Genomic DNA, 26937 nt, shown 5'->3' with positions numbered 1-26937 from the left:
CCCCTTTATGGTCATTTACCCCTTTGTTTTGGCCTCCTCTTGTCTCTCGATCCTACCGAGAGACAAGATGGCAGCCGCTCCGGACTGTTTAGAATGTTGACAGACACCGGAGAGCCAATCAGCTTCGCTTCGCGAAGTTCCGTTACGCGTCAGGTACGCGAACCGGGGCGCTGCCCGGAGCGCGCTTACAGATATATATATTTTTTTGAACGTTAATTTCTCAAAATCCACTGGAACACATATATTGAGACCTAGCAAAGGCACATCGGGCTACCAGTCCCTACAATTTTGCCAAGTTTCGTGGAAATCCATTCAGCCGTTCGAGCTAAAAGTGAGGCCAACCGCCCTATGGAAAATTGCATGGGAAAAACGTGTTTTGGGACCCCCTTTTTTCTCGGCCCCCCCTTGCCAAAACCCCCCCAAATTTTTAGGGGCTGCTCAGAAACAAAATGTTCAATTTTCATGAAATTTTCAGCCAATTCTGTCCCCAAACGCCAAAGTTATTTGACATAGAATTTTCAAAAATCCCATAGAGAAAAAATCCTAACTATATATACCTACTGGCGACCGCCAGTAGGTATTACGTACTGGCGGTCGCTATATATAGATTTGCACGAAACTTGGCAAAATTGTAGGGACTGTTAGCCCGATGTGCCTTTGCTAGGTCTCAAGATATGTGCTCCAGTGGATTTTGAGAAATTAACGTTCAAAAAAAGATATATATCTGTAAGCGCGCTCCGGGCAGCGCCCCGGTTCGCGTACCTGACGCGTAACGGAACTTCGCGAAGCGAAGCTGATTGGCTCTCCGGTGTCTGTCAACATTCTAAACAGTCCGGAGCGGCCGCCATCTTGTCTCTCGGTAGGATCGAGAGACAAGATGTGGTGAAAAACAAAGGGGAGAATGAAGGAAAGGGGGCAAGGTAGACCCCTCCTGACCCCCTAGGATTGATGAGGGGGATATTAAAGTGCCCCGCGGGGGAAAAAATAAAAAAATAAAAATTTTCGCAGTAGAGGCGCGTCCCGGTACGCGAACCGGGCAGCTCACCGGGCAGCTAACCGGGCAGCTAACCAGCAGCGTAGCTGTCAACATTGTAAACAGTCCGGAGCAGCCGCCATCTTGTTTCTCGGTAGGTTCGAGAGACAAGATGTGGTGAAAACCGAAGGGGGAAATGAAGGAAAGGGGGCAAGGTAAACCCCTCCTGACCCCATAGGATTGATGAGGGGGAAATTAAAGTCCCCCGCGGGGCAAAAAAAAAAAAATTGCGATTTTCCGCGGTAGAGGCGCTTCCCGGTACGCGAACCGGGCAGCTAACCGGCAGCGTAACGGGAGTCCGCCATCTTGTGTTTTTGGAGCGTCCGGTTCGCGTACCGGGTAGCGTCCCGGTAAGCGTAACAAGAGAAACAGTAAAAAAAAAAAAAATGGAATAGATTATCAAGAAAACTTTGAAAAATTGTAGGGACTGTTTGTTTGATGTGCCTTTGCAAGGCCTCAAGATATGTGCACGTGTGGATTTTGGCTAATTAAGGTTAAAAAAGATATATATATCTGTAAGAGTGCTCCGGCGCGCTTACGTTACGGGTTTTGTTTGCGCTGCAGAGCCGATACGTCGCGGTTATGCGACGTGTCATGAGGCGTCTCACGTGGCTACGTGATACGTCATGTAATAAAGAATATATTTTACAGATATAGATATTAGCTTTTAAAAAACCAATGAAATTCACTGAAAAAACCATAGGTTATAGACCATATATAGTTAGGAATTAGCATTTACAAAACCTTGAAAATTCACTGAAAAAAACATAGGTTATAGACCATATATAGTTAGGAATTAGCATTTAAAAAACCTTTTTTTACTCACACAAAACCATTGAAATTCCATATATAGTTAGTTAGTTGCACTAACTATATATCGCGCACCCGCAATCCACTGCTGATCATGTCACATATTACATCATTCATGACATGGTCAGTGACATCACTGATGACATCACTGATGACATCTCAAATGACATCACTGATGACATCACTGATGACATCTCATTTGACATCATTCTTGTGCTAATACGATAAACCTCTTCAGACTCTAATATAACCTTAGATACACTCAGTGTATACAGACACTCACACACTGTTACTCATCCATGGAGTTACTCACACACCTAGTCAGTCATGCAAAGAAACAATCTCACCTCCATTTCCTCAACTATACAGTTATACACACATTACTTATTCAAACATATACTAACACATATTTACTCTCTTATACAATCCCTGATACAAGTTCACAATGATCCATACAGCCACTCACACATTCAGTGGCTCTCATGCACAGTTATTTATATATGCCAACTCTCACATGTACTGTGTTTTACATATGTACTTACTATGACATGTAGCATTGAGATATCCATTCACTCATCAATACACTCATGCACACAGTCAACCGCCCATGTAGCTTTTTCCACATGCACTCTTGAACTCATACACCTAGTGAATCAACTGCTCACACATCTATGCACAGAGTCACACACCTCCCAGCCACCCCCACACAAACTCAATCTCCCATACAAATACTTGGGCAACCAATCAATAACACATATAGCCTCTCGTATAGCTAATGATCAACACATGCAGCAGTTTACATCACAACAGACATACTGATGCACACATTCAGACAGTTTAGTCACTAACCCATGCATTTAGTACGACACATTTATTCACTCACTCATACAGTCAGTCACGCACCTACTAAATCCTTCATCCAGACACTTATACATCCACTCATTCTTCAATATATCAAACATATTTAAACTTTACAGAAACACACAGTCACTGGATGATGTTATCAGTGATGTCATTTGAGATGTCATCAGTGATGTCATTTGAGATGTCATCAGTGATGTCATCAGTGATGTCACTGACCATGTCATGAATGATGTAATATGTGACATCATCAGCAGTGGATTGCGGGTGCGCGATATATAGTTAGTGCAACTAACTAACTATATATGGAATTTCAATGGTTTTGTGTGAGTAAAAAAAGGTTTTTTAAATGCTAATTCCTAACTATATATGGTCTATAACCTATGGTTTTTTCAGTGAATATATATATATATATATATATTAAAATGTATGTGCATTACAGCTGGCTACAGATTAATTGGTAGTCACCATCATCTTGCATATTTGTTTCTCACTTTCAAGGCTGAACAAATATATAATTTTCGACTGAAAAAAAAATAAAGGTGAGGTTAAGGGTAGTAAATAATACAACACTTCTTAGTGTGTTCTAAAATTAATTTCATGTAAAACAGGGCATAAAAAAGGATCCTAAAGTGCTTTGTAGATTGAATGGAGACTCCGTCACATGGGCACGGTGGAAGAGAGGCAAACTGTGTGCCTGTATGTGGAAAAAATCTAAATAATTAAATGTGCTTACTTGTAAATGCGTGAGATAAAATCTTAATTCAGGATTCTCGATCCTAAATAGTTATGGTTCTATACCTAGAGTAGTTGAGAGAGGCGCATATTGCAGAATGAACACCATATCAAGGGATTTTGTGATTTTCTCTTTCTCCCTCTGTGCCAGGAACTTTTTTCTTTCCAACTCCTGTCAATATTACATGGGACATCAAAGAGTTGGCTTAAGCCAAGTCGAAAAGGCCAAGTAATAGCTGACATTTTACTTACGTTAAGACAGTCCTCTACAACCTTGAGTCAGAAACCCATCTTGGGAGTGTAGTGTAGCTCCTATTTTCCCAATAGGCTCTGCGCATTGGAATAGTACCTACAGCAGTAAAGGCCTAGGCCAGACGTTAACTAGGTCTACTACTGTCGATACTAGACTTCATTTTTGGGTTTGCCAGCTAAGCTCAGAGTTCGCTAGAAACTTTCTCGAATGTTCAAGGAAGGAATTAACTCCCCTGATTAGACAAGAAGGGATTTAGTTTCTGACAACCATAGAACATGACAACTTTGCTCTCCCCTAATCAAGAGTCAATCTCGAGAGTCGTGTGAGCACAAGGCAATCATTTTACTCAGTCAGTACGTGCATTCTTAGTCTCATCAGAATGTAGAGAAAAGGAAGAGACGGGCGTGTTCAATAAAAAGGTGTTATTTATTGATCAGTCTCTTTTCTCATACATGAGAAATGGATCGATATTATTGCAATACTTATAGTTAAGTAAAGTGCATACATTAAAAGCAATAGTATAAAATAATACTGTAAAAACATTGATATGGTTTCTGAGCCATATGATGTTTAAAATGATTAAAATATATTTACATACACATATACATTTTGACTAAACGTGCTCAACTGGTGTTTCTAAATACGCCTACCCCGTGTACCTGACCTAAGTCTAATGCGTGGGCGGGAATAGAAAGTTACAGTTTAAGTTAAGTTTGTTTTTGCCAAGTGAATAACTAAAGAATTCTCTGTGAGGGGTTATTCAGTTCTGTACCTGGAATTTAGGATGGATGAGGAATAGTATCTCTTTCTCTGCTCTCGATATTCCAGGCTGCCTGCGAGGGCTGCCCGAAAGCGCCGGTGCTGGGTCTCTCGGCTTGAGATAGCAGCGCGTCTCTCAGCGCGTCAGGAAGGCGGGGCTGCTGCCAGCGGGGTCTGCTTCTGCTCTCGGCTTCGGCAAGTATGGCTGCTCCGTCTTGTCACCACGCGTGTGTTTGCATAGGGCAAGGTCGGCAATATTTATACCTTAAAGGTGCCGAGATTGACGTAAGGATGGACATAGATACGTCAATAAAGATGTCATACGACTTGCTCGTTAGCACATTCTTTACTAAAGTTCTCTGTGAAATCAAAACAATGGCCGCACGGATTATCCAGGTTGTCATAGGTTTGATTTGTTATGAGAACGTCGTATGCCTTATCAGGGGCTGGAGGAATGTCGCTTGTCTAATTAGATCTCAAGCGTTATGACCTAATCAGATAACACGTTCCTGTGCCGTAGTGTGACTGCGTCAGATAACGGTATCTGCATCATGGGGGTTTTCTTGCCTCATGGGCTGACTGTTAGTTAACTTGATAGTTAGTTTAACCAGAATAGGGTCAGGAATAGGGGGACTGATTCAGAACCTATAGAAATACACGACACCCACTCCACGCTAACTATGGTCATATCTACTAATCTATGCATAGTATAACATAGTACAACATACTATAGAGTATAGTGTATACCTTACCACCCCAAAATACATAAATGTATTTCGAAATTTTCAAATATACTGAAAAATTGCAGTCATATATATTGTATGCACTTAAGCTATGAATTAAATGCAAAAGTAAACACGCATTTTTATGCATTATTGCTTATTGGTATATGAGAAATACACATGAAATGGCTCTTAATATTGCTATACAGAAAGGAAGTTCGAGACCATTTCATCACATAATAAAATATTCGTGAACATCCCAGCGAGCAGCTAAAGTCTATAAAGTATCTAAAAATAGAAATTTTAGTTCTCTAGGAATAGTTTCTTACTTTAAGCAGAAGATCAGTGTCCCGGAAAAAAATATGTAGAAAAATATTTTAAGGGGCTTGCTGAAAAATATTGCTGTCCGTGAGCTGGTGTGAAATTGTTCATGTGACTTTATTTTTAAAGTTGAAGGCCGAATTCAGGGAACGCCGTGTGCGAGTTTACTCAAAAGTCTCTATTTCTGTTCTGGAGAGAACATCATATCATTCAGGCTTTCGAAAAAACTGTCAACAGCTTCATGGGAAAGTTCCACTAAGTCGGAAATAGGGGTAACCATGCATTCGTGCGCATGATTGTCTCCATTGACATTCTGATTCGCATTGCTGACAGAAGGTCGTACCTGTTCGATGCTGCTTTCATCTTGAACTTCACTACTCTTCAATCGTAGTGGTGAAGATTCCAGGAATGCCGTCATCAGGATTGGCAGCCTTTGAGGGCAGCACAAAGCGTGAACCTTGGTAGGAACCAACAGTGTATCTGCATCCACTGGCGCATCCGATTGTAGCGTCAGACAGGTGTCTAACACGCATTCTTCTCCGCATAGCAGACACCTTAGTACAGGTAAAACACACCTTTGCCACATTGGTCGAAATGATAGAAACCAAGTCATGTTCAGGTCTCTAAGCCGGGAGAGTCCCAGGATTTTTGATATCCGGTCCCGGTATCCAATGGCTAGGATCGTATCTTCCATTCACTCGCGAGAGTTTGATCTGTGACATGGGTTGCCATAACGGAAAATAAGGACTAGGAATAGGATTCCTGCAATTAGTCCCAGGATCAGGGGAAGTCCGCCAAAAATCGAATGGACGAAATCTGGAAAAATACCCAGTATGGCTTTGAATGGTGTTAATGCCATCGAAAATACTGTCTTAAATACCTTTGAGACCCCAGTGGTATCAGAAATATTTAAGATTTCGCTTAGGATTTCCGCGAAATGTACGGGGGAATTAGTTGATAATAATGTATGTATCTCTGCAGTCGTCCTTGCGACTTGTAGATCATACGTTTCTTTTGATGACGTGAGCCTTGTAGGCGTCTGAAGAAGCACTGTTTTCATTCTGCTTAAAGTATTTTTCAAACTGGGCCATGCCCTTGCCTCTCTGTCTGGAAAGGAGCTGGGGAATAAAGAGCGTCCACAGCACTTGACCTTCGCCGTTGTAGGTACTAGATAAGGAGTCCCGGGCATAAGACTGCAACATCTGCGGTCTACAATAAGAATGTAACTCCCATTATAGAGTCTTTGAAAGAATGGTTCTATTTCAGTTGCAGGTGCGCCTTGCTGGTGACATGAAAGGTTGTATGAATTCCCTTCACAGGCTCCATGCAAACTTATTCCGTTACACAGAAGCGTGCCGCTTAGTGACATAGCACAATTGTTGCCACTAAGAAACACTTTCTGTCCTTTATTACTGACACATGCATGTGAATAGGGCAGGTTCCAAGTTGTTTTAAGGTACCCCTTTCCCAATTTCTCGTACATGCCAGCCTGTATATATTTTTGGCAGTATTGAAACCTGAAGGTTGAGATTGGAATATTTATGATTCCGTGGATTATCCATTCACTGACAGGTCGTTCTGACATTGTCAACGGTAATCTTTCTAGTTTTTCAATGCTCAAGATTGTATAATCAGCACCCTTTTGCGCCATACCGATTTGTCTATCAGTAAGGTTAAAGATTTGGAATAGTGACGTTGTGTTGATTAAACGCCAAGGCACATAGCCTGAACGCAGATTTTGTAACGTCCAGCCAAGCTGTACAATGGAACGCAATTGTGACTGACCATGTTGTAATAACAGTAAGTCTTGCGATAATATATCGATTGCTGAAGACACAATGCTGTCCAATGAAAAAATTCTGGAGGACAGAGTCATTAACCCATTGTCCACTACAGAAAGTGATTTTTCCAAATTGATACGGTCAATTTCCCGTATTCTTTCTGCTGTTTCAATTTGAGTAACCTTCCAGGCCTCATTGTATGCTGCATATACAGAGGCTGCTATGAAACGCTTTTGACGCTGTTTGCGTGGTCCCAGTATGAAATCACGCAAGTCAGCACCATCAGTAAGTAAAGTTAGGTGTTGCTTAATTTCAGGCAGTGTGGAAGTCTGTAGCCATTGAAGGCATAATTTGCCCACACTGTAGGTTGTTATTATCCCTGGGTGATGTCTTTGGGGATATCTAGGGTCTGGCCTGGTCATTTTGAAACCCTGTGTTTTATTCAGGAATCTATCTTGACAGTGATTTGTATCTGTGGGCCAGATCAACCATTGTTTCCAATCAGGATGTGTTCTGTTTTGGTTTAATATATGGTTTACGTCTATCTCTTCATCTGTATCAGAGCTATTGCTAAACATTGTTGGCTTCGGAATAGACGGGTTATATAAATCTTTGATTTTGGCAAAACCAAGACAGGTGGTTTGTTGAACAGTGTCATTTAAAAATATCATTTGTTCTGGGATCATGCAGGCTCTAAACAAAGCTTCTAAACCCTGTACTTGCCATTCTTTTGTACCCCAAACACTTTTCAAATCAACATTTTTGTCCCAATAATCAAATCCAAAAGTATTCATTTTTTCAAAGAATGAATCTGAATATATCAATTTTGTGTTGGTTATCATGGTTTTCATCCCTGTCTTGTTTGACAATTTAAAATAAAATGTTTCAGCATTACTTGTGTTAAAACCTGAAAAATATGAATATTTGTCATAAACGGTTCTTGAGCTCCCTTTTGGAGGTGTAGCACAATGTTCCCATTGATTATAATTTAAAACATTTCTAGGTTGTGCAGATTTATGCAAAAAATGGTTACCATAATGGTTATAGCAATACATACTATCATAATTTGTAGAACCTTGCAAATAATCATGTTTTGTAAATTTAGCAGACATTACTAAGTCAGACATCATGTTGTTAATACTTTCGAAGTCCCAATCATCAGCAAATGAGTTTGGTTTTGCAAAGTCACTCAAGGAGATCTTGATTTGGTGTGGATATTTCAGGATCTCGACCGGACCATAAATTTCATAGTCAGTGTTGTCCCAGGCTACCCCACCAGGTATAGGATTGGCTGTGAAGTTGGCTGAAGAAAGTTCTGAAGAAAGTTCTCTTTTCTTGACGTGTGAAGATGTGTGTGGTTTGAGGACCAAGTTGATGTTCTGACTTGCTGTGTCCATTTTAGCATATTTTCCCTCAATGAAGCGTCCCAAAGTAAATACCATGATGAGCCAAAGTATGAGGATAAATGCGCCAAAACCCACCCAAAATTCAATCCATGGAGAAACCAGATATGTTTCTTTCAGTTGTTTCAAAAGTTCCTTAGCTTTGTCTTTAAAGGATTTTGATGATGGCTGTGTCTTTGATTCACTGAAGCCGTCAGAGGAATCATCGAAGTTGATGAAGTAACCGGATGCAGTTCTGTCAATTGTTCCAATTGGTTCAGGATTTTTGTTTCTTGCATTGTCACTTGGTACTTCAGTATAGATTGGTGTGTCTCTGCTAAATGTCTTTATTTGGGTTTTCAGAGGTCTGAGTTCTATTGCATTGTTGCATAGTCCTTCTTGTTCTTCTTTAGGCGTTTCGAATGTGATGAGCCTTTTTGTTAGGACCTCTGTGCTGGTAGCAAACCTTGGTGTTCTGCTACTTACTGGGAGTCCACTTGGCCTACTGTTTGTTATCGGCCACATGTTGTGGTTTTACCAGGTCGATGGATACAACTCGGTTCTCCTTTTTACCAGCAAGTGGCGGTAGTACAACTGATCTTGTCCCGTTGACAGACAAGACAGGAACTGCTTTTCTGTAGGAAGGCCCAAATTCCTTCTTTACCGCGATCTTTTCCCTGACTAGATCCCCGACTTTTGGAATCCAGACAGGTCTTGCTGGGACAGGTGGTGATTCTTCAGTGGTTGTTGGCTGTTGTTTCAACTGTATGTTGCTCAGGTCTTTTCTTGTTTTGTTTAAGTCCTGCAAAATAGCCAAACGGTCTTTGACATCAAAGGTTTTTTCTATTACCACTGAAGTCTGACTATCAAGGTCAGAGATCAACATCCTAGTTCCGAATAATAATTCGTACGGACTGAATCCCTTCAGATAATTTCTTGGCAAGTTATTTAGACTACGTTGGACACTTATTAGATGTTTGACCCACCCAGCTCCCGAACCTAATACCTTTGCCGTTATAGATTGCTTTATGTCACGGTTTTTTCTTTCAACAATTCCGTTCCCCTCAGGGTGAAATGGACAAGAGTACCGCAATTGCACGCCCATGCTGACCATGGCCTCCTTATAAGCCCGAGAGCTAAAAGCAGGACCATTGTCCGAATGCAGCATGCCAATTGCGTATGTGCCGATAAAGACTCGCAAATCTTTTATAACAGTTCTGGCGTCAGCCCTTCGCTGGGGCCACATCCATATGAATCTCGTGCATGAATCCACTGCGACCAAGATATATTTATAGTTACCATCCCTTTGTAAGGGACCGCAGTGGTCTAGATAAACACAGGCTAATGGTTTATCCGAGATTAGAAGGGGCGTCTGTGCTGGACGTCTCACCGTTGATACTTTCATTTTTTGACATATTTCACATGCTAGAACATAGTTCCTTGTTTGTCTTCTCATTTGTGGCCACCAGTATCTCTGTTTTAATAATGATACTGTGGCTGAGACGCCAGCATGAATAGAAGCAAGCCCTTCGTGTGCCGCTATTATTAGTCCTAACCTATGTTCCATGTTTGGAATTGCCCTATCCCCCACTCCAGGGATTCGAGCAAAAGGAACATTGTTTGCATCAGTTATGTATGAGTATTTTACTGGAAAGCCTTTAGGGAGTGGTTCTATCGAATCCTTTTCTGAAGCGCTGACAGTTTGTAAAATTTCGCTGTCTATTTTTGTTTTTGACCGGGTGACGGCAGCTACGGAAGCCGTTTGCACAGCTGCCTTCGCGGCCTCATCAGCCAATGAATTCCCTGCAACGTGAACGCCATCACGTTGATGACTCAGTGTATGTATCACGTGAGTCTTTGGTAGTTCTTTTTGTAAAAGAGCTACTTGTTCCCAGAGCATTTTATGCTTGATTGTGCCACCTTTCGCATCCCTGAATCCGTTCTGAAGCCAGATCTGCAAGTATTCATTGTAAGATTGAACGCAATAATACGAATCGCACACTATGAGTGTGGGGAATTCTCGATCGGTATTTTCAAGCGCCATCTTGAATGCTAGTAGTTCAGCTCGCTGAGCTGTACAATCTCCTAGGGATTGTGTTTTAGTGAGGGTTGGTTTAAATTTCCCTTCGTGCCAACGACCTTTAACAATCGCGCACGCAGCACTGTAAGCTTGTTTACCCCCTACTGCGGGTTGTGCTGATCCGTCTGTATATATTATACAGCCGTAGTGATCTAGAGGCAGAATTTCGGTTGGCGGAGGACATTCAAATTCATATTGGAGAAATTCTTGTGTTTTTAAGTAAGGATCAAATTCGTACACCACGTCTGTTGCAGCAAGAGAGTTAGCCCATTGTATCTATCTCGGATGGAGTGCTTTAGCATTTGGAATGCTTGCCTTTGTTACCGCCTCTAAGGCTGGTATTGGTGTTACGATTACTATTCGTTTACCTTGTGCCAGGGCTCGTTCTTTTGCTATAGCTGTCTGTGTTGCTGTAAGAATTTTTTCCGTTGGGCTAAATTTCATTTCAGCCTTAGTGTACAAGTGTGATTTAAATGCAATTGGTACCTTTTCTCCCTCATTAGAGGTCAGGTATGTGAATCCGCATCTCCCTGGGATGACTCGGATCACAAGGTTGCGTGTGTTATCACGTGTTTCTAATTTTGTTTTAATTAGCATGTCTGTTTGTAAGGATCTCAAAATTTCTGTGTGTTTGAGTCCAATTGGATCTTTTAAAGTCTGGTTTAATTAGATCATAAAGGGGTTTGACCCTTTCTGCGTAATTTGCAATGTATGTTCTTCCAAAATTTAGGAAGCCTAGAATTGACTGTAGGTTTTTTAGTGTTTTAGGAGCTTGGATTACGGCACATTTCTCTAGGAAATTGTCTGCCAGGCTTTTACCTTCACTTGATAACTCATATCCTAAGAATAGGACCGTCAGATGGGCAATTCTGGATTTTTTAAAGTTGAATTTGTAACCCTCTGCAGCGAACCCAAGTATTATGGTGTTCACCCTTTTCAAGTGAGTCTCCAAGTCATCATCTGTTAAGTAAATGTCATCGACATAAGATAATGCTTCATCATCATATAGTTGTAGTAATTCTGTTACTCTCGCTGAGAATACCCCCGGGCTGTTCTTGTACCCCTGGGCTAACCGACAGAATTGCTTTTGAGTGCCATTTACTGAGAATGCAGTTAAATATCTGCTCTCTGGTGCTATGTTTTGACAAAAGAATCCATTGGAGATGTCCAAGGTTGTTTTGTATTTTTTGCGCACTATGTTATTCATTAGTGCAGCACTGTGTGAGTTTTGCACTGCAAAGGTTTTGCAACATGTGTTAAGGTGTCGGTAATCCAAAACTAGACGATATGAATTGTCTGGTTTGGAGACCGGAAACAAAGGATTGTTCATTTGTGAGGTGCAAGTTTCAATCACCCCCTGGTATTCTAGCTGATCTAGTATCTCATTTACTTGTTTTTTAGCTTCTTGCTTAATTGGGTACTGCCTTTGTGCAGTAGGTTGTGATTTTAACTGGATTTTGTGAGGAGGAGAATCCTCATCCCATCCTACATGATTTTTATATAAAGCAGGTGCTAAGGCCACTGCCCACTTTCTAGCAAGTGTGTATTTTTTATGAATCGGTATTTGATTCGAGAAGGCAGGCATAATTACTTCTTCGCCATGAGGGCACTCCCTGACAAACTCTGGTGGCCAGTCTTTTTCAGCTAGAAGGATGTCATAACCCTTTGAGAGGTTATCCCAAAATAGTCCCCTTATTTTCCTAGTCTTATCTCCCTCTATACGTAATGTTATCTCGTATATCTTGTGGGGCTTGCTAACTCTGGTGTCTGCAGTTTCCACTTGAAGGTATTCATTCGTGTCCACTGTCTCCAGATGATTCATAAGGACTTTGCGAGCTATGCTCACCTCTGCTGCGCTGTCTAGCATTGTCTGAGCCCACTCTCCGTTTTTCAGTTGTGTCCTCAGTATTCTCGGCATTGTTAACTACCTTGATACTGGCTACCTTCTTTTTTGGAAATTGTAATTTCTTTTTTAGCTGAGCAGGTTCCTTGTCTTTGGACTTGGCGTGCTCTTCTGATCGTCCTCTTCTTTCCGATTTCTGCGAGGAAGTCTGAAAAGATTGGGAGGGACGTGTATCAATGTCTTGATATCTATCAGGTTTTTTAATATTATCCCTATTTCTAAGGTTATATCTATTCCCCGAGGGGTCACTCTGCGGTGACCTCTGTCTTTGGTTTGGAGATTTCTCTCTTCGCCTAGGAGACCTTCCTCGGGACTGGAATTTCTTTCCTTTAGGATTGGATTGTTTGTTTCCATCCCAGTTCTTTTTTGGTGAATTATTATTATTAAAAAATATTTTTTCTGGACGTATAGTCAGTTGCGGTTTTACTGGTATTCCACCTAGACTATCTCTGCCTAGTTCTTCATAGGATTTTTCTATGATTCTGGCAATTTCAGCTGGTTGGTCTGCTATATCTGTCTCTTTTAACCTCTGGCGGATCGCCACGTTTGCTGCTTCACCTTTTATGTTGGCTAGTTATATAGCCGAGACCTGCTTGAAGTCTTTCAGTAATTTCATACAAAGAGTTAAAGCAGGTTCTGGACCGTATTCATCTTGAATTTGTTTTAGCACATCTGGTATTACCGAAATGGATGGAACACCGTGCGTTTTTGTGTAGATGGAAGCAAAGACTGTACCCCAAGTGTCACAGTCCTCAATGTGTGGTGCGATTCCCATTGGGAGACATATAGTCAGAATCCTGTGTTTTTCTAATGGGGTGGTGTCAGGAAACACCGCCTCTATTTGGGTAATTTTCTGTGCCAACCAGAATGGTATCTGTTCCCGTTTAGCTGGAACTTTACCTAGGCAGGATTGGATGTTCTGTGGTGTAATTTTATTTGTGTTCCCCTGGTGAGGGGTCAGCTGTGGAAGTTTAATCGCTGGCTGAATTGTTGAAGTCCGCATTACATACTGAACTAATTGTCTATGAATTTTTAGTAATTGTTTTAGCTGTATTAACAGCTCTGCTGCAGGCATTCTATCGATGTCTGGATGTGGTGTGTATCCGGCTAAGACCGGCCACGTTGCTCCTGGTCTTCCTAAAGGACCGAGCCTTGTAATGTGATTGTTATGTATTAGGGCGCCATCAAATAAGAGCAAATGCTCTTGGAATTTGAGTGGTACTTCCACCTCCTCGAAAGGAGTGTATGTTTCAGGAGGTTCCTCTACTTTGTAATAGTGGAAGTACTTTGTTACAGCATTTGCTGCCGGAAAATGTATCCATGAATAGTATACCTCTGTCTGCCGATATTCGTGTGCCTCAATTACGAATATGACTGTGCCACCTCTAGGTGTCAGTCCATTTTCTATAAGTTTTAAGGTTATAGATCTCCTTTTAATGACCGGAATGAGTGTTATATTCGGGTCTGCTGCTTGCATGGTAGCATCAGCATCTGCGAGTTCAGTAGCTAATCTAACTGCCTCTCTTTCTTCATCACTGTCTCCCATTTTACAGACAGGATGGTATTATGTCTATTTGCAGATCAGGTTTCTTTATGGAACAAAGATTAGATGCACAATATTTTGGAACTGTTTATCCTTCAACGTTGACTTGACCAAGAACCATACATAGGAGTTCCCTCCTGCGAGGTTTTGGAGGATATAACCTTTCACCCACTCCAGACGTCTTTGGAGTTTTTGGGAAAAGGGGTCTGAGTGAGAAAGCACGACTGAGTTACTCTAAATGTCTTACGTTAGTTTTATCGCCCTTTCCAAACGCGTTGGGCGCCATGTAGTGTAGCTCCTATTTTCCCAATAGGCTCTGCGCATTGGAATAGTACCTACAGCAGTAAAGGCCTAGGCCAGACGTTAACTAGGTCTACTACTGTCGATACTAGACTTAATTTTTGGGTTTGCCAGCTAAGCTCAGAGTTCGCTAGAAACTTTCTCGAATGTTCAAGGAAGGAATTAACTCCCCTGATTAGACAAGAAGGGATTTAGTTTCTGACAACCATAGAACATGACAACTTTGCTCTCCCCTAATCAAGAGTCAATCTCGAGAGTCGTGTGAGCACAAGGCAATCATTTTACTCAGTCAGTACGTGCATTCTTAGTCTCATCAGAATGTAGAGAAAAGGAAGAGACGGGCGTGTTCAATAAAAAGGTGTTATTTATTGATCAGTCTCTTTTCTCATACATGAGAAATGGATCGATATTATTGCAATACTTATAGTTAGTAAAGTGCATACATTAAATGCAATAGTATAAAATAATACTGTAAAAACATTGATATGGTTTCTGAGCCATATGATGTTTAAAATGATTAAAATATATTTACATACACATATACATTTTGACTAAACGTGCTCAACTGGTGTTTCTAAATACTCCTACCCCGTGTACCTGACCTAAGTCTAATGCGTGGGCGGGAATAGAAAGTTACAGTTTAAGTTAAGTTTGTTTTTGCCAAGTGAATAACTAAAGAATTCTCTGTGAGGGGTTATTCAGTTCTGTACCTGGAATTTAGGATGGATGAGGAATAGTATCTCTTTCTCTGCTCTCGATATTCCAGGCTGCCTGCGAGGGCTGCCCGAAAGCGCCGGTGCTGGGTCTCTCGGCTTGAGATAGCAGCGCGTCTCTCAGCGCGTCAGGAAGGCGGGGCTGCTGCCAGCGGGGTCTGCTTCTGCTCTCGGCTTCGGCAAGTATGGCTGCTCCGTCTTGTCACCACGCGTGTGTTTGCATAGGGCAAGGTCGGCAATATTTATACCTTAAAGGTGCCGAGATTGACGTAAGGATGGACATAGATACGTCAATAAAGATGTCATACGACTTGCTCGTTAGCACATTCTTTACTAAAGTTCTCTGTGAAATCAAAACAATGGCCGCACGGATTATCCAGGTTGTCATAGGTTTGATTTGTTATGAGAACGTCGTATGCCTTATCAGGGGCTGGAGGAATGTCGCTTGTCTAATTAGATCTCAAGCGTTATGACCTAATCAGATAACACGTTCCTGTGCCGTAGTGTGACTGCGTCAGATAACGGTATCTGCATCATGGGGGTTTTCTTGCCTCATGGGCTGACTGTTAGTTAACTTGATAGTTAGTTTAACCAGAATAGGGTCAGGAATAGGGGGACTGATTCAGAACCTATAGAAATACACGACAGGAGTAGCCCATACTGTTAGCCATAATAAGATGGGAGCCAGGCTAAACCATCCTCTAAGTAGCCTAAACCCATCTCATAGTGTCAGATGACACTGGTTGGTTTTTGGGGATTGCCAATAGTCTACGCAGAAATTTGTTTTCAGCTGCCAGCAGAGGACCCAAACTTTTGTTTCCCTAAACCCCTGCCCAGTGTGTGCCTGCGGAGAGGCATTTACACTTCTATAGCAAAGACATCGCTTTAAGTGGCTTATGACCTAGCTTTATTGCAAAGCCGAAAACCGCTTCACAAGAAGCCACCAACTTTTGTGAACTTTGGGTAACAAGTCAAGTTGGAGTCAAACAAAATACCCAAGTAATTAAAATTACAAATGTTTGTGATAGGAGTCCCACCCAAATAAAAACTTTTAGAACAGGTATTTTTGGACCACCAGTCAAAATAAAAAATATTTTTTTTAATCTGCTTATTTAGTTCCCTCATAAAATCTGTCAAGAAGGGTCTGTAACCCATTGGCTGTAGGCAATAAGGACTGTGTCATCCCAGAAACAAGTCCAAATGGCATCCTGAGGAATTTGAAAGAACCCATCAATGTAATATATGATGTAAGATCCAGTGAACACTAATTCAACGTTATCTGATGGTATGCAGATACCAAGTCTAGTGTTGTAAATAACTTGCCATCTGAGGAAGTAGATAGCATTTCCTGGAAATTGGGAAAAGGAAATGTATCCACTGGTACCTCTGTTCAAATTCCTAAAATCTATGCATAACCATATATCACCATTGTATTTATGGACTACCACAAATTTAGCTAACTGATCTTTAGCTTCGACTGGAGAAATGTTTGCAATGTTAATGTCTTAAACTGGAGAAATTATGCCCTCTTTTTGTATTTGATCTAATACCTTTTTACCTGCTTTAGTACATTAAGTGGTAATTACCTCACCTCAGAGACAGATGGCATGGCATTATTTCTTAATTTGAGTTTGTTGGGTGTAGCCTTTATGCCAACATACTTTTAATGTAAACAGATAAGGAAATGTTTCAGAAAAATTACCACACCCCTCCTCCTGTGAACCAACACCTTTTTCTACAACTTTTCTCATGCATACTTGGGGTACTGAATTGGGATCAAGATTCATATATAAGCCTTTCCGGTGAGGCAAACTTAAAATGTTGCCCCCTTTGCGAAACACATACACTTTACCTGTAGTGCATTTACCTCTGAATTCAATCAGTGTAGGAAACTAGCCAGACAGTTTAATAGAATGTGCCCTATAACCTGCTGGATTGATTACTATTTTTATTAAGTTACTGAATTCCAAAATAATTTTTTAATATTTTCTGGGAAATTGTAGTCAGTCTAGAATGGAAATCAAACATAAACTCAATTGATTTTCTGTTCACCTTGCCCACAGCCACAGCATCACTATTGCATATACTAGCATACTGCAACACAACATCCTCACTCCTTATCTTCCATTAATAACACTTCTGCAGTAGCCAATGAAGTGTCACTTTTAACCACCTGTTTTTCACGTGTTTAGAGTAGGACAGTCTATAGAATGAACTAATTGAGCTGTCACCCCAGAACAAAAACACTTCTCTTTGAATATGCTTTCCCCTTTGTTTTTAGATATAGCTCGAACAACCTTAACTTATTCCATCCTTGATTTTTCATCAGGCTTTCTATTATTGTCAGTAGTTCACACTTTCACACAACTAAACATGTGTTCAACCGACTGCCATAGTAGAGACATTAGCAACTGGTTGCTCATCTTTGAACCACAGCTCCTCACTGATTTTGGTCAGACTCAAGTGTAACTGATCTCTTATTCCTCTTTTAAAGAAGTGCACAACTTACACAAAGCTGATAAGTTTGTTATACCATAATATATATATTCATTCAGAGTCATCCTCCCTCATCATATTTACCCAAAACATTAGCTCTCTAGAATAGTACCGACTCTAGGTAAGTAGATCAAGTCAAGTTTGTTTGCAAGTTTTAAAATGTATTTAACCCATTTGCATCCTTTTGGCTGAAACCTGGAAGATCTTCCATTACCTCCCATACTCAAGCTCCAAATAATGCAATAGCATCACTGCTTTTCCAAACTGATACCTTTTGCCCATGAGTAGTTAAAATATGTGTTTTCCATTTGTTCCAGAGTAAATAAGGTCCTCCATGTTAAGAGGGATAAAACAGTGGGGGAGTAACATTTTGTGTTAGGAAAAGGTTTTGGAGTTATAATATTTTTTTTACAAGTCAAGCACCAGTAAATAAAACATGTTCACAGAAATCAAAATGACACAAAAATGAACAATAAACATAGAATCAGGAAAAAACACCTCAAAGTTTAAAAAGTTCTATGTATCCTCAAATATACTTCACAACAGTAAACATTAGAATCACCTTCAAAATGATGCCCATCTGTGAAAATAGAAATAAAGTACCAGAGTACACCTTCAGCACAGTAACACTTATCCACTTACAGAAAACAGGGTAGAAAAGCAGTGGCAGATTAGCCAACCTCCGTGGCTTGGGCAGCAAAGCAAACCAGTATTAACTCCTTCCACAAATACACTAAAACAAAACCACATGCTCCACCGAAAGTTACTGCAGGCAAAAGCATGCATGCTCTAGTGTAATCCAGTTCCATAAACCAGTGCAACCGACATGGGCACCTAAATGTGAATGCAGGTGCCCTCAGGGTAAAACAATGATCCAGAAACAAAATCACCATCGAATTACATGAGCATCATCATGGAAGAACTAATTCCAAGTAGTGCGTAGTATGTCAAACGGCCTCCTTCCATAAATTACACAATCAAATGGTGGCAAACCTGGCTGGAACGCAAATCATGCGCTTGAGTGCACCACGCAATCTCAAAATGGAAGATCTCCAAACAAGATTCAATGCCTTGTATAATCTGGCGCAGACCAGGTTAGAACTCACCAAAAAGAAATGAAATGTTAAAGGAGCAAAACCTGTTTCTCAGAAGCTGAAATGAGTAGCCAGACCCTAAATGAAGAAGTGTCAGTTGCTAATCTTGTAATCCAGCTTTATCGCCTACAGGCAACACCACCAAACATCATGTTGGCGTTCCCTCAAATCTTCATCATCATCCTTGTCGCCAGTGTGAAGTCCAAGGTAGACACACAAGAAACAGCAGTGCAATAGTAAGTTGGGTTGAATGAATCTCATCCACCAACTCTCCAACTATAACCAAGAGAATCTTCAAGTAGAGAGACATCACATAGTCCTTGTGAAAGAGGGAGGAATCCAGGGATGCAATAAATAAATATCACAGGACCATCAAGTGAATCACATTTGAGTATGTCCCAAGCCCCAAGATGACAACATCAAATAATGAACATTCTGCAACGCTTGTCAGTATTGATGCTTGGAGATGCATAACTTGAGAAAAAGAACTGTGTTGTTTTTGGTTATTTTTTTACTCTTGATGGCCCCTTTAAGATTAGACAGTCATTCTGGGCAGAATGGGAAAAAGCTGAGAAGCTAGATGAGATAAATAGACAAAGGTGCAGTTATTGGTAGAATAGTCAATCTTGTGAACTTTCTAAGACTACAACATCAACTATCAAGAATTTTCACAAATACTATTTGATCTAATGCCTAGGAAATCAAGTGACTGCAAAAAAACAGGCATCTTTAAATAATTTTCCAAACTTTCAGTGGCAGAAACAAGTCCAAACATTGAGTCAGTTACACTTGTGAAACTTGCCTTGGTTAATAACCCAATAAAAGTTGAGATGCAAGTGGGAAATGTAACAGAAAACAAGAACTAGTGGCCTATCTTTAAAAAAAGTAAATTATATTTTCTGTAAAGGAATCTTGTCTTACAGATTAGATAGCATAGTGAGTAGTGTGTGCCATGTATTTCTGTACAGAATTGTTCTTGGTTTAACAATAGTGCTACTACCATCCGTCTTGTGTTCTTTGTTGTTTACTGTGTTGTCACCAAACCTTGTTTCCGTAAATTGGACCCGATGAAACGTATTGTCACTAGTCAGATGATGTGAGTCACAGGTATCATGTTTTTGGGGGTGCAGTTGAATGTAGATTATACTACGTTGTAAGGCCCACAATGGGAGGTCATTATTTAAAACTTTCTGAAAGGACCTAGGGCGGAGGTCATGTGGTAGCCTCATGGTGTCCTTCCCTTGTGATGTCTGTTTAATGAGAGATGCTGATGACATGCACATTGTAGGACAATAACACTGATTAACCAGACTTTTCCCAAATTCTTTCCAGATTTGCACACTAAGAAGCAAATGGACCTAAATGCAAGGGAGCTTTTAAATTAGTTCATCAGAACCAAACGTCCAGGGGAAGAAAATATTCGAATGAATGTCTCAGTTTCTCAGGTGGGCCTCAGCTCATGCATTAACTCACTAAATGTGGAAAATCAAGCTAAAGGTGTCACTGAATGCAAGAGTGATACTCTATCTCTTTAATACACTTGAATTGTGGATGAAAACAAGTCTGTGTCTGCAGATGACATAATATAGTAAACAGCTTGATTCACAAAGCTCAAATCAATTTTATTTAAAAAATATGTGGCAGTAATAATATTGTTCAATGTTTGGACATTTTTACTGTTACCAAGTGTGTGAATTTGCAGCATATGTTCTAAACAACAGATGTGACAACATTTTGAGGTTGTACATTGGAAGACAAGGAATTTGAATACAACTTTATGAGGGGCCTGTGGTTACTCCATCAAAAGAGTATTGCAAGGATCTGTAAGAATGGAGTTCTTTCTAAGGTCATGAGGGTGGCTAGGGTTGTTTGCCGTTACCATTATCACTCAACCTGGTAACTGTGATCAAACATAAGAAGAATGTTAACAGGCACAATGTAGGGGATTTAGAATACAAGATATTAATGTAGGAAGACAGCAGGTTCTGTACTGATTAAGACAAGAGTTATTCATTCCAATGCTGTTCTTTCTCATTCTGTTTTTGGCACATTTCAGGCTATACAGCCAATAGGAACAAACGTAGCAGTTCACTTATATCTAGTTCTAGTTAAAATGTTAAACTGGAAAACTGAGAGATTCTAAACATGTTTAATTGCAGCATGCATGCTTTTCAGAAATTAGAATGAACGATGTATGCTTAACTGAATGGCATCTGTGGCACACACACACACACACACACACACACACAGAATGTTACCCAATGGCTGGCAAATTCATTCATCTCAGCAGTTGAAGTCACAGTGGAGTAGTGTGGCTCACTGGTTAGAGGCGGCAGACCTGAGAGCAGAAGTCAGCCTGGGACCAGGGTTCAATTCCCGACGCGGCAGGGTCGTGGACCTTGGTCAGCGGACTCGATAATTCTCGCTTCGGTGCTTACTCTAATCAGGGGGTCCACTCGGCAACTCTGGGCATTAGCTTGCCTAATCTCCACAACGGCCCCACCAATTCCGGGGATGCCTGGCTCCACTTTGGGGACTCCCAGCAAGGGATCATCCCACAGGGAAAGCCAGGACGGGTTCCCCAGAGTTATACAGCGCCGGGACGCCCCGTTGCTGGGGCAGCTGTGCGCTTTACAAGTATACTACATTTACATTTACATTTACAGAGGCACAGGGGAAATAGAATAGGTTTGATTGAACCAAGACTTTAGTGTGGGGGGTATCACTGAATGCTGTACTAAATATTGATTAGAGGTACATACAGTAGGACATGATAACATGGTGAGATTGACACACAAACAAACTTATAGTGAAGGTCATCTAGGAACCTTGGAAGATCAGGAATATGAAAATGTTTGGTTTTGTCGATATAGATGACTACTAGCGATTTTCAGAAAGTAGGGTAAATTTCCAACATTTTCTGTTGTATTACTTTATGGGAGTCTTTCCAGGAGAATCGCTTTACTATAAGCTATTTGTTTTATGGCTGTGAATATCAAGTTGATGGTGACATATGTATTTAACATTTTCTCTAATACCAATGAAGCGAGATGAGATTATGGATGCAAAGACTTCCATCATATGGCAGATGATAATTTTACACAATTTGAGATGCAAATCTAAGATAGATGACCTGTGCTGGGAAGTCAAAATGTTCATCTTAGCCTCAATGGAGAATTTGTTCTTACATTCAAACATTGTATCGGAAAATTCAAGTGTATTAGGGACACATGACTCATATTATACTTGAGATTGTAGGCTCCCTCTATTCTGATACTTATATATTTTCTTCATACTAGTGTGGTGTAATACTGAAGGTTATAAGTTGTATTATACAACATAGTACAACATTTTTTTATAAAAACATTTTGAGAAAGCATGCTTCTGGAAGAAACTCACAGACTGGAATGACGGTATTGATGCCTATGAAGAAGCCGGAAACAAGGATACTCCAGGCTTGTAGTTGACGTCGACTTCTCTTCTTCATGAAAAAGTACAGGGTCAGCCTGAAAGGTATCTCGATGGCTCCATAAATGAAGTTGGTCATGTACATGTTCAGCCCAAAACCTGTGATGTTGAGGCTGATTCCATAATAGGAGAATGCCACACCAAACCTATATGAGAGAAGGCAAGAATACATTGGTAGAAATCTGACTCCTCTACACAAGAATAAAAAATATTTGAGGTCACCATTTTTTTTAATATACACAATATTCCCTTACCATACCAGCCCTGTGTAAAGAGAGATTTTTCTCATTTCTGGAGTTCTAAACAAGTTCACGAATGAGTAATTTGTTTTAGTATTCTCTTCTTCCGCAATCTTACTGAGTACCTGAGAATAAAGATACACAATAAGTAAAGACTTTTGTTTTTTAATTGAACTTACTTTTGTCTACAGGGCTGAATCTGCAGCTCTGCAGCTTTGTCATCACTGATTAAATGTTGAAGAACAGGCTGATTACAGCATGTTACAAACAAGCTACAAATAGTTCAGCACAGAGTAAAGGCCATACATGAATTTAGGTGAACATAGGACAAAGGATCAGGGCAATGAATAGTGGAGGTTCGACCACATAAGGGAGCGTTGATGTCTGTAGAAACTGGCCTATCCATAACATCTTAGATAAAGAGCAAAGACCATATACAGCTGTGGCTTGCCCGCCCGTGTGCTGTTAGTTGCTCACATGGGTTGGCTGTCCCTGAGTGGTTCGGCACAGTGTGAAGGCTTTGCATAGAAAGGGTTTGATCAGCTAAGGAGCCTTGGATGTCTTGCCAAGTAGACTATCCATAAGACGTTGTTCACAGCCCAAAGATCGTGCATGGTACGGGCTTGCCCACCCTCAGGCCAGGATACGGTTAAGTGTGATAGTGAGCTTTACACATAAAAATAAAGTTAAAAGTTGTTAAATTGCCAACAAGTGTTCAGTGTCCACTTAAAGTTTGGAACAGGGTAAAAGCTGTGCATAGTAGGGGTTTGGCCATTCAAGGTGGCTTGAGTCTCTGGAGGGAGAAGGCTCTCTGTGAAGGGTTGTGCAAAGGACAAAGACTGCATGCAGCAAAGCTTGCACACCACTGCAGGGTTGGTTGACCATGCTGGATTGGCTGTCCGCAACATGGGCCCCAAGTACCTCAACAACTGCCTCACTTTCTACACACCCACCCGCCAGCTACGATCAACCAGCCTTGCCCTCGCCGCCTTACCACGCATTCGCAGAGCCACCGCCGGAGGAAGATCCTTCTCCTACCTGGCGGCCAATATGTGGAAAAGTAAATTTTGCCATGTTCTGTGTCCCTACGTGTCATCCATCATATGTTATGTGTGCATGATTAAATATGCATATGTATTCCCTATGTTTGATTAAAGACGCAATTATAGTTGTGTCCACCTCTAGTATGCCAGTTTCTAGTCCTCGTGAATACTACGAATATCAGGCCTATGTAAAGTTACGTTGCCACGTTTCTCAGTGTTGCACGTTATTTCATTGTAAAGTCCCCGTTTCTAGGCCTCAAAAGGGCCTGGACACCAGATTCAGCTCCTGTCTCCTGGAGCCCTCGCTGAGGAGCGATACAGCCCCCACCTGTATCCTCGACCCTTCACTTACTTCCTGCCTCACAGTGCCCGGTTTAGCCTGGCTCTGCCTCTGAGTCTGCCAAAAGTATGTTATAGTTCCAGTTATCAGTTCAGTCCTCCTTCTCTGCATTCCTAAGCTACTGAATCGCATCAATAGTTTCCGTCATTGTCTAGCCTTTCCGGCTCCATGTAAGAGAAAGACTGCATTTAATGGTCATTTAATATTCTTCATCACGCACTACATGTAGAATAATGCATGGTCCAGTCTTAGAATCAAGTTAGCTTTTCCCCTCCTGACTTCTAGTTTATATCAACATGTTCTCTAAACATCAGATACTAGATACTGCTTAGGTACATGTCGCCCTGACTCTCCAGACTTCAGTCTCTGCTCCTAGCACAGAGTTCATAGCCCCCAGCTTCTCCTAGTGATACGTCATTGCTAGTTTGCGCGCACCATCAGGTTAGAGGTCCCGGCTCCTCAGGTAGCCCCCTCCATGGTTTCCGCCCCATTCCTGACATATTCTGTTACGTTTGCATAACATGTCCATGTATACGCCCTGTTACACCTCTTTTCACCCTTATCTTTCGCGACTGCTACGCGTCACACCCTTTGCTCCACCCACTGCTCCGCCTATCATATGTACTGTAATGCAACTGTTTTACTATATATGCTTGTGTATTGTTATTAAATGCTAGCGCGCTCATCCCAGATCCAGCCCCAGCAGCTGCTGGGCCTTGCCATCCTATTCCTATGCAGGTTGTCCTGTTCCTGTCCTTTATGCTGTAATAAACCTGCGAAACTCCTACTACCTCGAATTTTGACTCTTATTTATTGAGCTATCTGTTATTCATTTATACATTCAAAAATAGGGTATTATTTATTTATTTACCACATAATGGCGCCCGAACAGGGACTTGCCCTTTCCCCACGCGTCGGTGAAGCCACGCCGACCCCCTGACCCTCTGCAGTCGTGACGGAACTCTTCTGCGCACCGGCAGATATTTCTGCTTCAAGTATCCCTCAGGCCCACGGAGGAGACGGAGGAGGCGGTCCAGCATCCAAACGAGACGGTGGAGGAACGCGGCGAGTCCCGACCAGAGCCCAAGCCGAGAGTTCAAGGTCCGAGGTATCCGGAGGCCCACCCGTAACAGAAGTCCGAAGTTCGTCCGTCCGACGTCCAAGCAGTCCCCGTCCAGTCTGAGGCCTTCCGTTCTTGCTGCCCGGTGAGTACCGTTACTGGGGTAGTATCTAGACAGGGTCAATCTAATTGACTCTGGTCTGTGGGTTGGTGGTACACAGACCCACAAAACGAAGTGTCCACTTCGGTGGATGCGGGTCCTGACGTGTCTCTTTATGAGACCGGTAAGTTTCGTACTGTTTCAGCAGTGCATCTAGTTCCTGTTCTAGTCAGTTCTGTTCTCGAGAAAATTCATGTATTCTGTGTTCCGTATTCCAGGTAGTATTCTGTCCGAACTGTTATTTTTAAATGTTCTTCATGTATTTTAATGTCGTGGTATGAATGGGGAATAAGTATCGTGTTTATTGTGTATTGTATTGTGTCTAGATTATAGTTCAGTCATGCCGCTCTTTTCGAAATTACGTCAGTTAAAAACCAGAAAGGGTCTGCTGGAAGCAGCAGTTCCAGTTCCGCCTAGGGACAGTCCAGGTCATTTTATGTATCAGAAGCATGGCATAAGCGCCATATTGTATCTAGATTTATGGGTAGAGTATACCAAACAGTTAGAAGAAAAGTATAGATGGCCCGTATCGGGTACATGGGATGCCGAATGCATCATGCGAGTAGAAGAAGCATTATGGAAAAAGAAAGCCAGACAGTCACAGAAAGATGCCATCGAGTTATGGCGCAAAGAAGCTCATAAAAGAACTGAAAAGGAAATCAGAAAGTCAGAATTAAGTAGAAAATCCTTAGAACGAGCACAAGAAGAAGAACTAATCGAGATAGGTGAACAAGTCAAAGCCGAACAGTCAGACAGACAGAGGCATGCCCTTAATAGGGGTATGTATCCTCTCTTTGCCGAGGGCTTGCCAAAAGCGACCCCAGAGGCATCCAGTAATTTCCCGCCACCATTAGTTCCGACCAAGCTACGTCACAAACAGACCGCAGCTGATATTTTTATTTTGTCCTATTTGGACGACACAGTCCCAGAATATGCAAATCCTGTTCGCGCTCCGCCAGTCCCTGTAAATCAGGCACTTCCCGCTCCTCCAGACACCGGAGTACCTGTTACGGTACCCCCGGTCCAGCCCGCCATACAAGTCCAGCCTACATTTCCATTTCCCACTCTGCCAGGACGAAGAGCCTCAGTAGACGACTCTAGTTTAGGGGCCGCAGGGGGAGGTACTCCTCAAACCCCGCCGCCACACAAGCGTTTAACGACAGCCGAATTACATGCACAAGCGTCACAGCGTACGCCCAGACATCAGACTGTAGCAGAAATAAGAAAATCCCTTGCCGAATGCGGCTATGATCCAGTCCCAGGCGAGGATAATATGGTTTTATATTCATTCCGCGTAAGAAAGGTGGCCGAGTATCTAGTCACCTTACCGAATATGAAAGAAGATCTAGACAGAATATATCGTTTCATCCGTACAGGGGATGATCCAGAAAGTATTAGCGAGGCCATGTCTCAAAGGAAAACCGAGATCCAGCTCATGATATTAAAGTTTCTGATCAATTGTCTAATAAGAGAACAAGATTACCCGTCTAAAGATCCGGCTGAAATGAGAACCCTGACAAGGTGGAGTGATAATATAGCCGAGGGTAAGCACAAGACCGTCGGTGCTATGGAGAGTATGTACAAGAAAATCCGTAAAGAAATAATAAAGTTACACGAACAGCGTAAAGAAGCACAAGTAAGCGAGAAAGAAAGTAACTCTGATCCTGAAGAGTTAGACGACGAGAATCCCGCCAGAATAGCGTATGTAGGAAAATCTAGATTTCCAGATCGCCATTTACGCCTAGAACACAAGTCTATTTTTCATCATCCAGCACCAGAACAAGGTTCACTAGAACAAGTGTTTCAAGCTACCGATCACATTTTGAAATCACGAATCGGTT

General features: G+C 41.6%; 1 protein-coding gene across 1 annotated transcript in view; it reads right to left on the bottom strand.

Annotated features, from left to right (window-relative positions):
• The window catches only part of LOC144821622 (solute carrier family 22 member 7-like), a 207462-nt gene that overhangs the window by 97857 nt on the left and 82668 nt on the right, over positions 1-26937 (bottom strand). Inside the window, exons 6-7 of the mRNA XM_078678860.1 lie at positions 22509-22618; positions 22186-22400 (exon numbers count right to left, since the gene is read on the bottom strand). Of these exons, the coding sequence (XP_078534986.1) occupies positions 22186-22400; positions 22509-22618 (325 nt within the window). The remainder of the gene's footprint in view (positions 1-22185; positions 22401-22508; positions 22619-26937) is intronic.

The sequence above is a fragment of the Lissotriton helveticus genome, chromosome 2_2 (assembly GCF_964261635.1).
Source record: "Lissotriton helveticus chromosome 2_2, aLisHel1.1, whole genome shotgun sequence".
NCBI lineage: Eukaryota > Metazoa > Chordata > Amphibia > Caudata > Salamandridae > Lissotriton > Lissotriton helveticus.
This window is presented reverse-complemented; position numbering and strand designations above follow the sequence as displayed.